This window comes from Oryctolagus cuniculus, chromosome 5 (genome assembly GCF_051225735.1).
Source record: "Oryctolagus cuniculus isolate XC-2025 breed Fujian yellow rabbit chromosome 5, ASM5122573v1, whole genome shotgun sequence".
NCBI classification, from domain to species: Eukaryota; Metazoa; Chordata; class Mammalia; order Lagomorpha; family Leporidae; genus Oryctolagus; species Oryctolagus cuniculus.
Window position 1 is genome coordinate 98626425 of NC_142871.1, and position 14019 is coordinate 98640443.

Sequence of the window (14019 nt, forward strand, 5' to 3'; positions counted from 1 at the left end):
GGGTCCAGACAGCCTGAGTGCTCATCACAGGATTACAAGTTACAGTAGCACAATGAGTAGAAGCAGCTGGCACCTTCAATTGTAGCTCAGCGGAATTGTCCAGGATTGGGAATTCAATCGTAAAGATTCCACTTGGGGGGAGAACATAACTGATGTTCTGGACGGCTGCTGTTTCCTCATTTCTGCTGCTCCACCTGGTCCAGAGGTTGGTGCTGTTTCTCTGCAGCACTGCTATGACGACATTATTGCTTCTCTCTTCAGGAGTTAGCTGATGGCCATCAGAACGGGCAACCTTCACCTGGTTGTCAAAACAACACATCTTAAAGCCAGGGAACAAGGGAAGCGATGGGTTGCAATTCAACGGAACCCCGTGTCCATATGGACTATTCCCATGAAACTGAGCGCTCAGAAATTACAGGTAGCACTCTGGTTTCCAGAACTGGTAGCCTCTCTCTGGGTGGCCTCCAACACCACTGACCGCTGCCTTCTCCGTGGTATGACTTCCTTGTCTTCCGTGGCTCCGCAACAACCTCCTCCTCCCATACTTCTCTTTCTCCATGTCCTTTTTGGTTCCTCTTCCCTCTCCCTATTTGTAGAAATGTATCCAGGCCAATTATCAGCCATCATTTCTTCCCTCTGCCTCAAAGTTCTCAGTACTTCCATGGCTTAGAGTATTTTGTTGTGATTGTATCCACACCCAGAATTTCCACCCTCATCTTTCTCTGGAGCTCAGACTCAATTTCTGTAATTCCCTGCAGGCAGTTTCTTAGTCCTCCTAGTTACCTCAATTTCAGCACTTCTAATCTTGAGCAACCAACTCTCCTTTCCTATTGTCACTAACACCATGACTCAATACCTCTGAATTTTACCCCCTCTCCTCACCTCCCAAATCCAGTAAATGCCAAGTCCTGTATTTCTTTCTTCCATCCTCTCCAGCTGCACAGTCAACCCCACAAGGCACCTTGTCACCTCATGCCTCTGATGTCCCCTCTCTCCTGCACACAGCCCTGATCGGTCCTCCTCAACCACTGCTTTTGTCATATTCCTCCCACATTCCTAAGGCTCCTAGGCTCCTTGCTGCCTCGAGCATCAAGTTCAATGCACAGGTGAGACATTTAGGATCCTCTACAGCTCCCCAAGCTCCTCCTCCTGTTTTATCACACCAATCACTGTCACCAAGATACACCTAAAACTTGTCAACCAGAGTTTTCTTTTTGTCTCAGCCCATCTTGCTCCACATCACCCATTCCATACCCAAACATTAACCCTACTGATCTTTAAGGAATGGCTCAGGGCCTCTTCCTCTATTAAGCATCCTTTTGTAATCCTCTCACCTACCCCAAGGCAACGCCTCTCACGCCAACTCCCACTGTATCACTCTACTCATTTGGCAACAACCATTCACAGCCTTGTGCTATTTTGCTTCCTTTTTCAAACTATCTAAATGGTTAATATCAATCAAGTCAGGAACTACCTAAAATTTCTCAATCAAAAAGAAGTAATCCCTTTTCCTTTAAGTCAGAGGTCAGTAAACTACAGAAAGTAGGCAGGCCAATCCAGTATTTTATCAAAACGTACACATTCTAAGTTGCTTAGAAATCGGCTGCTTTCATGCTGCAATGGCAAGTATTATATGTTAATCGACATTATGAAAAAATAATTTAAGAAAAAAATAAACAAATTTTCAGGAAAATATTTTTTTGAGACCAGTGTTATAGTACACCAGGTAATGTGAGTGACCACCTGCGACACCAGCATCCCATACTGAAGCACTGTTTCTAGCCCCAGCTAGTCCACTTCAGGTAGAGGTGCCCGCTAACAGGCCTGAAAAAGCCATAGAAGATGCGTCAAGTCTTTGGGTCCCTGAACCCCCATGAGAGACCAGGATGAAGTTCCTGGCCCTGGCCTCAGCGTAGCCCAGCCTCGCTGTTGCAGCCATTTGGGGAGTAAATCAACAGATGGAAGATTTCTCTCTCCATCTCTCTCTGCCACTCTGCCTTTCAGATAAATAAAAAAGTAATGTTTGTTACTTGTAGAAATTACTTTTTTTAGGAAAAATTAGACAAAAATCATTTGAAGTTTCTATAATTCTCATATATCTAAAGGGGAAAAGTATTCTACCCAGTTTTGCTTTAATTTCTAGAAAATCATTGAAGTAACATTTCCCATTCTGTTTCATTAAATTGAACTAACTGCAATGGATAAGTAACAAACACACCAACTTACAGTAGCTGTGAAGTTGAGAGACGGCTTCAAGACAGCAGCATAATCAAAAAATTCGATGATATAATCATGCTGTTTGAAAAACACATTGGAGCTTGCATTTCTTGAGATCCCTATTTTGGAAATTGCACCATTTAGAATGCAAGAGTAGTATTTTCACCAACAGCTTCTAGCACCAACTCTCCCCAACTAAGCTACTTGTCAAAGGGGCTTTAGATATTGGGACACATGAGCCTCATTTCCATATTGGCTTTGACACTGAGAGAAGCATGTGGTTCTACTAGACTCTCTACCCCTTCATTGCCGTCCTTCAGTGACCTGTATGCCAAATTATTAAGACCACTGAAGAATAGTCTTTTGTTCTCTAGGGAACTAATTATAGCATTTGAAATGATAACAGAAATGTCCGAAGAGTAAACTTCTATTTTCTTATTAAAAGAAAAAGCTGTCTAGGAGCAGAAGAGATAGCAGATGATGTGAAATTTTTTTAAAAAAAGAAAAGAAGAAGTAGAGAAGAGAACTAACAAGCTGACAATGCAGACTTTTCTGTGTAGTTTTCAGGCTGAAAAGAAAGAATAGAAATGGAAAAATTTCAAATAGCTATCACATGTGCTTAAAGTATAAACTTTCATAGAAAATAAGTTTCTCCTTTATTATAAAAACCTCCTACAAGTTAGACTAATTAATAGGACAATTTCCACGTGAAACAGCATCCTTAGAAAGGCAGGGATGCTCCCAAGCACAGGTGTTGTTATACCAGAATGAGGGAGCACCATCACATCAATAGCTTTACCTTTGCTTCAAAGGCTACAAACCTGTAAGTGATTCTGTCACTGTGGCTAAAATTTCTACTGGCCCAGGGGAGGATACATCCATGTGTTCAGAATGCCCATTTGAAAATTCCATTACCTTTTTCATCTCTTCATCATTAAAAGAGAAGTTTGCAGATCCATTTATCTGTTTTGTTAAAAAGTTCACATTTATTTTCCAAATTTTAATTCATATTGTATTTTAATTCATATTTTACAAATTAAAACTCAAACTAATTCAGATTTTACAAATTAAAACTTAAACTATCATATCACAATGATATGATAGCTCTGTTCAATTGTAATCACTATAAATGAGTGGGTTTTTATTTACTCAATGTTGGAAAGCTCTTGCTTTTCTTATACTCAGTTTTTTTGTTTATTCAATATAAAAGCTTATTTCTAGAAAAAATACACTTATATTTCATCCTGATAAGTTATAAAATACCTGCAAAAGTTACCTTAAAGTTTTTTGTAATATTCTTCTTCTGCCCCCAAAACGATAAAGGTAAAAATGTAAGCACTACATCTCCTTTCACTGGTTTCCCATATGTATACCTGAAAAGCAATAAACAGCTTTTTGTCTTTTTTTCATATTTTTAATCTAATATTGTCAAAAGAACACAACAAAAATATGACTTTCAGTAACATACCCTGGCAAGCCAACATAAGCGAATTCTACAAATATTAAAAACAAACTTTGGGACCAGCTTTGTGGTGCAGTGGTTTAAGTCATTGCCTGTGACACCAGCATCCCCCGTATAAGCACTGGTTCAAGTCTCAGCTGCTCCACTTCTAATCCAGCTTCCTGCTAATGTACCTGGGAAAGCAGCAGATGTTTCTAGCACTGGGGCCCCTGACACTCATGCAGAAGACCCATATAGCTCCTGGCTTCAAACTGGCAATTTGGGGAGTGAACCAGTGGATAGAAGATACCTCGCTCCCTTTCTCTCTCTCTCTCTCTCTCTCTCTCCCCCCCCCCCCAAGTCTGCCATTCAAATAAATCTTTAAAAAAAAAAATAATAATCCTACTATAAAATTTTAAAAACTAAACACAGCAAAAAATGTCCTTAATAATGGGAAGACTTTGAACTAGAGTACCTAAAACAGTTCATAATACACACTTTACCCAGCCTCTGACAGCCTGTAGAGACTCCAGAGAAAATCTGGTCATAACTGGAAGTGAAACTTTCTATCCAAAGATTTTTTTTTTAAACTATGAAAAATTTTCACTCCTAAAAATGTGCACTGGCCTATTAATTGTGTCCATCTGAAGATTTTTAAATGTTAGCTGAAAACTTTCCATGGCCCATTGCTGCATGTTCTGATATCAGCCAGGAGGGCTTTTCAGACTAGATTCTGGAACACCAAATGTACTTATAACTGTCAAAAGCTGGTTTTTTTTTTTTTTTACAGGAAAATAAAAAATAAGCATCATTGTTAAAATCCCAAAGGGGCCAGCATTGTAGCGTTAGAAGGTAAAGCCACCACCTGCAATATCAGCATCCCACACAGGTACCGGTTCCTGTCCTGGCTGCTCCACTTCCGATCTCCCAGGCCTGGGAAAAGCCGCAGAAGATGGCCCAAGCGTTTAGGCCCCTGCACCCATGTGGGAGACCTGGAAGAAGCTCCTGGCTCCTGGCTTCAAGTTGGCCCAGCACTGGCTGTTGTGGCCAACTGGAGATTGAACCATCAGATGGAAGACCTCTCGCCTCTCTCTCTGTCTCTCCCTCTCTCACTGTGACTCTGAATTTCATATAAATGAATAAATTTTTGTTAAAAAGAAATTCCTAGTAAGAACCTTATCTTGTTCAATCCAATCTCATTCTCTTTCTTGTCTTCTATGTATTCATTTTATCCTCTCTCATGATAGAACACGTTCTTCACACAAACAAGAGGCAATCTGGCAAATCATTTTGCTGCCTGGAAATCTTTTTTAAATGTATTTCATGGGCTCTTTCCATTTCTGTTTTGAAGCGCTCAATTTTTCTTTACACCCTATAAACTGGAACGGTAAACTGCTGCTTCCTGAATCCGCTAATTGAACACAGATAGAGTCTTGTCAAGAACAACTTAACACAAAAGCAAATGGTAAAGTATAGCATATTACAAGTCAAGAAGCAAAAAAGAACCCACCTTCAAACGCTCCACCCTTCCAAACGAAAATAATCAAGTTAGGGGAAATCCTGGTTAGCCACTTTGACTCCAAATTCACTCATTCAATGCACAGTCTTTGAAACCTGACACTGTTGATAGCTTGTTAGATGGAATAAAGAGGCCAGCACTGTGGCATACTGTGTAAATCCACTGCCTGAAATGTTGGCATCCCATATGGGTGCTGGTTTGAGTCCCGGCTCCTCCACTTCCAATCTAGCTCCCTGTTAATGCCTGGGAAAGCAGAGGAAGATGGCCCAATTGTTTGGGCCCCTGCACCCAAGTGGGAGACCCAGATGCAGCATTTGGCTCCTGGCTTTGGACTGGCCCACCCTGACTATTGCAGCCCTTTGAAGAGTGAGCGAGCAAATGGAAGACCTCTCTCTCTCCCCCCCACCACTGTTTCAAATAAACAAATATTTTTATATCAAATAGAAGCAAAATTAGAATTCCAGAATGTTATATGTGAAGAGTTACATCCTATGATACAGCATGTTTAGGGAATTTTGAAACTCAGACATAATTTCAAGTATCCTCAGACACAAATTTTTTTTAGGTTATTCATTTGAAAGGCAGAGCAAGAGCAAGAGAAATCTCTCTGCCGTTTCACTACCCCAAATGCCTGCATCAGCTGGACCTAGGCCAGGCTGGAACGACAGCCCAGAACTGCAGCCAGGTCCCCCAGACTGGAGTGGGGGAAGGACCCAAGAACTTGAACTACCTTCAAGACACTGAACTGGAAGCAGAGGTAGGGTGTGAGCCCAGGCATTCCAATATGGGATGCAGGATCCCAAAGGGTGGCTTAGCCTCTGCCAAATGTCTGCCCTGATACAAATGTTTTTAATTTTGAATTAAGTATAAAGCAGATTTAGCTTTCCAAGCACAAAGCTGGTTACTGCAACTGTGAAACAATGATACTGACAATTATTATCCTAAACACTATCTAGAAAAACATGGGATAAACTAATTATTCACAGAATAATAGAGGGACAACATTTTTTACAAACTAAGGTACTCTGGCATAGTCTCATTAACAATGAGTTTTTTTCTTTGAAAACAGCTGCGGCACAAAATATTTATCAAATAATACCTAAGAGTGAACCAGGGGCTGGCACTGTGGCGCAACAGGTAAAGTTACTGCCTGTGATGCCAGCTTTTATTTGGACACTGATTCAAGACCCAGCTGCTCCACTTCTGATCCAGCTCCCTGCTAATGTGCCTGGGAAAGCAATGGAAGATGGCACAAGTGCTTGGGTCCCTGCCACCCACATGGGAGACCTGGAAAAAGCTCTGGGTTCCTGGAGTCAGCCTGACACAGCCCTAGTTGTTGCAGCCTTTTGAGGGAGTGAACTAGTAGATGAAGATCTCGCTCCCTGTGTCTCTCCTCTCTCTGTAACTCTGATTTTAAAATAAATAAATAAATCTTTTAAAAAATTGAACCTAACAGTATAATTCTACCCAACACATCCTTTTGTTCCCATACCATCTCCAGAATGCAAATGTTCCATTTTAATATTTTTTTTATTTGACAGATAGAGTTAGACAGTGAGAGAGAAAGAGAGACAGAAAGGTCTTCCTTCTGTTGGTTCACTCCCCAAATGGCCACTACGGCCAGCTGGAGTTAACGCCAATCTGAAGCCAGGAGCCAGGTGTTTTTTCCTGGTCTCCCATGTGAGTGCAGGAGCCCAAGCACTTGGGCCATCCTCCACTGCCTTCCCAGATCGCAGCAAAGATCTGGACTGGAAGAGGAGCAACCAGAACTAGAACCCGGTACCCATATGGGATGCCAGCGCTGCAGGTGGAAGATTAACCAAGTGAGCCATGGCACCAGCCCCCATTTCAATATATTTTAATAAACCTTAGATTAAATAACATTTTAAAAATCTACTGTCCCTAGGAAGTACAAAGCAAACTAGATATATCCTATGTTGCAATCTTATTTTTAATTAAAGGTAGGAATATGGGGCCAGCGCTGTGGAGCAGCGGGTTAACGCCCTGGCCTGAAGCGCCGGCATCCCATGTGGGCGCCAGTTCTAGTCCCAGCTGCTCCACTTCCGATCCAGCTCTCTGCTATTGCCTGGGATAGAAGTAGAAGATGGCCCAAGTCCTTGGACCTCTGCACCCACGTGGGAGACCCGGAAGAAGTTCCTGGCTCCTGGCTTCGGATCGGTGCAGTTCCAGCTGTTGGGGCCATCTGGGAAGTAAACCAGCAGATGGAAGACCTCTCTCTCTCCGTCTCTACCTCTCTCTGTAACTCTATCTTTCATAAATAAAATAAATCTTTAAAAAAAAATAAAATAAAGGTGGGAATAATGAACAGATGTTCACATCAAAGCTAATAAACAAATGAATGTTTATTTTTAAGTCATCGAAAGTCTTCAAAATTAAAAGGAGCTTATCACCATTCTCTGAAAAATTTCTAACAATATTTGGCATATTAATTGTAACCTTAATGGAACAGATGGCTACTAACAAAAGAGTAACCTAAATAGTTTATGATCCACACAGAGGACTATGATAGCTATTATAAAATAAATATTTACAAAATTATCTCTATAACTTAATAACTATCATCCAAATATTAAAACAACAGAATTTATGTTTCAAACTACATCAAGGAATGACCTGATTTCAGTTCATATTCTCTATCCCTTAATTTGGTAATGAGACTGAATCTACTGTTATACAACTTAAGTTGGTTCATTCCAAAAAGCAAATTTTTGATTTGGTATGTAGACCTTTGTCATGCTACATAGAGCTTGGAACAGAAATCCTAGGGGTCATGTCATTAATGCATTTGGTTTCTTTTTTTCAATAAATACTTATTGGATGGCTTTTCCATAACTGGTACTATACCAGGTACCAGTGTGCAGTAATAAACAAAACGTACCCAACTTCAAAGAGGTAGACTAGCAAACAGGAGAATTGTGTGATTACTGCTACAAAAGGTATAAACACAGAGGGTTAGGGGCAAGTAGCCAAAACCGTGAAACTGCTTATGTATAGGCCTATTGATCAGAGAAAGCACTTTGCATTCTTAGAAGCTGGAAAGAATGTTTCAAAAGACATGAAACAAGAAACCTACAAGATACAGTAAAGAATATGAACTTCACCCTCGAGGCAATGGTATGAAAATTATTGTGCAAAAATGTGACAAACTTAGATTTGCACTATAGTTTTTTTAAAAGTCAACACAGTGATAGAGAAAAGACTGGAAAGGGTAAACCTGGAGTCAGGAAAAATATTTAAACTGTATCCATAGTTAAAGGAGAGGGACTATGACAAGACTTATATCAAGAAAGTGGCAGTGGGGAAAAGTGTGCTGAACTGAGACAGGATCAACAGCATTAAGTGCTGCCTGAACACAGAGCTTGAGGGAGGGAGAAGGAAGAGTACAGTGGACTTGGGTAGCTAAGAGACGGTGGTGCAGTCCACAAAGATGGGGAAGCAAGGAGGCATCACATTTTGGGGAAGATGATACCGTTGGGTCAACCAACGGTAAAGGAAGACCTTCCTCTCTGTCTCTCTCTCACTGTCCACTCTGCCTGTCAAAATAAATAAATAAAAAAGGTTACAGATACCAAATGTTGGAAGCCGAGACACTGGTGAAAGATGAGGCAGCGTGAGAAGTCTTCTCATGGGACACGGTATCCAGTGCCCATGTGGAAGGATTGGCCTCTGAAGGTAAAAGAGATGTTGCTTTCATCATGCCAGACACAGTCAGGATGACTCAATCCCAGGCACTCTGATATGGGACGTGGGTGTCCCAAGCACAGGTTTAACTTGCCACAACACAATACCTGTGCCTCACTAGGGCATTCTAATAAGAAAACTGCTGTGTCAGTATTCTGAAGTATATAATGAGCCTTTTGTCATATAGTGTCATAATGGATTATAAAGTAATATTATAAATGATATGAAATGATACTTATATTATTATAGTTCTAAAGTAATATTTTTTTTTTATTTTTTGACAGGCAGAGTGGACAGTGAGAGAGAGAGACAGAGAGAAAGGTCTTCCTTTTGCCGTTGGTTCACCCTCCAATGGCCGCCGCGGCCGGCGCGCTGCGACCGGCGCACCGCACTGATCCGATGGCAGGAGCCAGGAGCCAGGTGCTTTTCCTGGTCTCCCATGGGGTGCAGGGCCCAAGCACCTGGGCCATCCTCCACTGCACTCCCTGGCCACAGCAGAGGGCTGGCCTGGAAGAGGGGCAACCGGGACAGAATCCGGCGCCCCGACCGGGACTAGAACCCGGTGTGCCGGCGCCGCTAGGCGGAGGATTAGCCTAGTGAGCCGCAGCGCCGGCTCTAAAGTAATATTAAAGATGATACTTACTTAGCTGTAATAGAACCGTTTAAATTCTTGGAATTCAAAGAACAATATAATGGTGTCTGCAAAACAACTTCAAATTTTGGCAACACTGGAAAAGAAAAGCAAGGGTAAATCTTTAATTGATTCTATTTTACTACCATCTTCACCTAAAGAAAATAAACAGCAGAATTGTTGTGAGGGAGTCAAAGATTGTTACTATGTGAATTTAGATCCATTAGGATTCAAATACGTATTAACACAGGCAAAAAGCCCTTTGTTTCCCCAAAATTATAAATCTCCACTTTGGTCATCTTTATATGATTAAGTATGAAAGAGTATACAAATATTAATACTATGCGATAAGTCACTCCAACACAACAAAAAGCTTTTGTGGTTTTCTGGTTTACAGAGTTGTTGGGTCTAAGGTCACTGCAAGAGAAACAGATCAAAGTCTCACAACAAGGCACATCACCTTTCCTTTCAATTAACACAAGAGATGTATCATGCAGGTCGATGGGTCAACAATATAGAGCAGACCTCCAGCTCCATACAAAGTTAAAGGCCAAAGTTAGTGTGCCAAGTCCCTCCCAGACTCTAGACCAATCTGAGAGGAGAACCAAAGAAGTCACATGGGGTAACTGTAACTGCCCTTCAAGGACCTGCATCAGCACAGAAGCTAGAGGAAACCCAGAGGTGGACAAGACATGCAAATACACCTTCCTCAAACCTCCACTCTTCCCCTGCTCAACTACATATAACACCCTACTCATGGTAACAACAACTCAGCAACAGTTCCAACACAACGTGATATGAAAACAGCTTCTAAAAATGTTCATCCTGGAGTGGTGTTGTGGCACAGCAGGTTAAGCCACAACCTGCAACGAGGACATCCCATATAGGAGCACTGATTTGAGTCTTGGATGCCCTACCTCTGATCCAGCAGCAGCAGATGACCCAAGTATCTGGGCCCCTGCCACCTATGTAGGAGACATGGATGGAGTTCCAGGCTCCTAGCTTCTGTCCAGCCCTGTCCTGGCCATTGTGGCCACTTGAGGAGTGAACCAACAGATTTAAGATCTCTTTCTCTCTGCCTCTCCCTCACTCTCTGTTGTTCTGTCTTTCAAATAAAGAAAATGAATCTTTTAAAAAAAAATGTTGGTCCTGTGTGATTTATTTTTCTGGATCAGGGCTATCCAAAAGAAATAAAATGTGAACCATATGTGCAGTTTTTCATTTCTAGTAGTCACATTTGAAAAGTAAAAAGCAGGGAGGGGCTGACATTGTGGCTCAATAGGTCAAAGCTATGGCCTGCTGCGCCAGCCTCCCTTATGAGTGCTAACTCAGGACCTGGCTGTTCCACTTCCAATCCAGCTCCCTGCTAATGTGCCTGGGAATGCATGGTAGAATGGCCCAAGTGCTTGGGCCCTTGCACCCACATGGGAGATCTGAAAGAAGCTCCTGGCTCCTGGCTTTGGCCTTGCCCAGCCCTGGCTGTTGCAGCCATTTAGGGAGTGAACCAGCAAATGGAAGATCTCTGCCTCTCCCTCTCACTGTAAATCTGCCTTTCAAATAAATAAATAAAATCTTTTTTTATTTATTTATTTTTTTGACAGCCAGAGTGGACAGTGAGAGAGAGAGACAGAGAGAAAGGTCTTCCTTTTCCGCTGGTTCACCCCTCAATGGCTGCTGCGGCCGGTGCACTGCAGCCGGCACACCGCACTGATCTGAAGCCAGGAGCCAGGTGCTTCCTCCTGGTCTCCCATGCGGGTGCAGGGCCCAAGCCTTTGGGCCATCCTCCATTGCACTCCCTGGCCACAGCAGAGAGCTGGACAGGAAGAGGAGCGACCGGGACAGAATCCGGCACCCCGACCGGGACTAGAACCCCGGGGTGCCGGCGCCACATGCAGAGGATTAGCCTAGTGAGTGGCGGCACCAGCCAATAAATAAAATCTTTTAAAAATAAATAAAGAAAAGAAAAAAGGCAAATGAAATTTATTTTTGAAATTTTTATTTACTCCTGTATATCCAAAATAATACAATTTTAATATGTAATCAAAATAAACAACATTACTAATGAACCAGGCTTTTTTGCACTAAGTCTTCAAACCTTGGTGTGTATTTTACGCTTACAGCATATCTCCATATGGTAATCACACTTCAAGTGCGTGGCCCTGTACTAGATGGCACAGTTCCAGACCATGGGTCAGCAAACTATGACCAGTATGGGCTAACAATGGTCTTTACAATTTGTAATTGATTGAAACACATTAAAAAATAATATCACACATGAAAATTGTGTGGCATTCAAATATCCACACTAATTAAATGAAGTTTATTTCCTCACAGCTACATTCACTTACATACAGACTATGGCTGCTCCGTGCTACTAAGGCCAACTGGAGTAGTTATGACGGAGACACATGGGCAGCCCACAGAGCCTACAACATGCACACTCCTATCTGGCTCATTGTAGGAAAACACTTTGCTGATTCCCATTCTACATGCTCCTGAGACTTGATCTGAAAACACCATATGAGATACACAAGCTTGAGCCCCAGAGTTAAAAGCGAACTACTTTCTAAAATTTCTATCACTTGAATCAGACACAATCTCCAAAAGTGTCACAAATCAAATGACAAAGCTCATGTGTGTAACCCCAAAAGAGCTATTCAGATGATAAACTGAGACCCTATGCTCTCACTCTCATCTCTACTTCCTCTCCATCTGCCAGCAAATTAGTTGAGTCCATATGTATCTGCAATATTATAAGGGTCACATGGGCAAAAAAAGAATTTACCTGAGTTAAACCAATGTCAAACAAAAAATACAGAAAAATCACTGATGCAAAGATTTAAAAAAAAATACAAAATTTTAAGGAAAGTAGAAAAACATAGAAACTGTGCATAGGGCAAAGACCAGCACAGTGGGGCTACAAAAGATAATTTGTCCATTTTTTCTTTATAATAATATTTTAGAAGTTTTTCATATGAAAAATATGTTTAGACCTACAAGGAACACCAGAATTTTACTTTCATTGGGATTTTTACTTTAAACAATATCACATCCCTTGAAAATTTCTCTTATCTCTATAGGAAGTAATAAAAATCTCTTTCCTTTGAAATAAAATAAGAGACTCTTACCATATTCTGAAACATGAAATGATTGATAATATGTCTGGTCCTATTGGAGGAAAGAAAAAAAAAGAGAAGAGAATATATGAGTTCTTAATTATTTTGTTGCTTATTTACCTGAACAAAAGGGTCTAGAAAATTATTTTTTCCTTACATTTGTAATTATTTAATGAACAAGAGTTTATTTTAATTTGTGTAAGTGTATTTTTAGTCAACTGCAACACTAAGCCTGTGAAATTTCACTCAGTATTCCTTCCCAACTCACTAACATAAAAAGGTGAGCCAGAGCACATGGTCTGGTGGTTGAATTGCATTTAGGACACCCACATCCCATAGCAGAGTACTGGGTTTAAGTCCTGAGTCCAGCTTCCAATTCCAGCTTCATGCTAATGTGCATCCTGGAAAGCAGTGGGTGATGGCTCAAGTATTTGGGTCCCTCTCACTCATGTGGGAGGCCTGGATTAAGTGCCTAAGTACTAGTCCTGGGCACTGCAGGCATTTGAGGAATGATGGAAAATCTCTCTCTCTCTCTCTCTCATTTCTGTCTCTATCTGGTTACCTACATCTCTGCCTCTCAAATAAAATAAAATAGTAAAAACAGACTTTAAAAAAATAATAAAGGTGAACACTGTAACTCATTGAAGATCATTTTTTAAAACTACTTAATTTTATTTTTATCATTTGTAAAATGAGAATTATATTAAATTACACAATGCAGAAATTTATGAAGCAAGTACAAGACATATCAAACTAGCAGGAAATGACGTCATTTTCTAGCAGTAACCAAGATAGCAAAGTTTAATGGAAACAGCACACCCGACAGACCAGGCGGGTGTCTCCGGAAAGACTGAGAACCCAGTCTGTACTGAGACCAGGGTTTTTAAGGATATGGATTTGCCCGCACTGTGTTTCTCCTCTTTTCTGGGATACTACTGCCAGGTGGAGGGCTTCCTGAGTGTGGAATGCCAGAAATTCCTCCCTAAACATCATCAGCACAGTATTATAGGACCTAATATCTTCATTGATATAGGGCAAATTTGTTTTAGAAATCATATCAGAAAACCAGTGGAGAAAATGAAGTTAACAAAATTCAAATGTTTATAAATGATCAACTATGCAAAAACATCAGGGTTCAACATCTTCCACCTAATTCTTTCAGTCATTCTCCAGGGAAACCCTTAAATCACTACACCCCATGGTATTTTACCAGATACCATTATTTCCTTTTGCAAGATGAACAAGAAAACATGTGGCCTATTATTATATCGTTTTTCTACCTCCTCCTGTTTCTGTCCATTCTAAAGCATAAATAACACACTTAATAGAAATTTTTTCAAAATAGTAAAGTAATTCCATTAATGAAATTTATATTCTGATTCCTTAAATTTAT

The 14019-nt window shown here is 40.9% G+C and overlaps 1 protein-coding gene across 1 annotated transcript in view; it reads right to left on the bottom strand.

The window, feature by feature from the left end:
• Positions 1–14019, bottom strand: part of CD109 (CD109 molecule) — a 168114-nt gene that overhangs the window by 77544 nt on the left and 76551 nt on the right. Inside the window, exons 6-11 of the mRNA XM_070073883.2 lie at positions 12639–12678; positions 9523–9607; positions 3494–3590; positions 3039–3180; positions 2227–2336; positions 74–298 (exon numbers count right to left, since the gene is read on the bottom strand). Coding sequence (XP_069929984.2) covers positions 74–298; positions 2227–2336; positions 3039–3180; positions 3494–3590; positions 9523–9607; positions 12639–12678 — 699 coding nt within the window. The remainder of the gene's footprint in view (positions 1–73; positions 299–2226; positions 2337–3038; positions 3181–3493; positions 3591–9522; positions 9608–12638; positions 12679–14019) is intronic.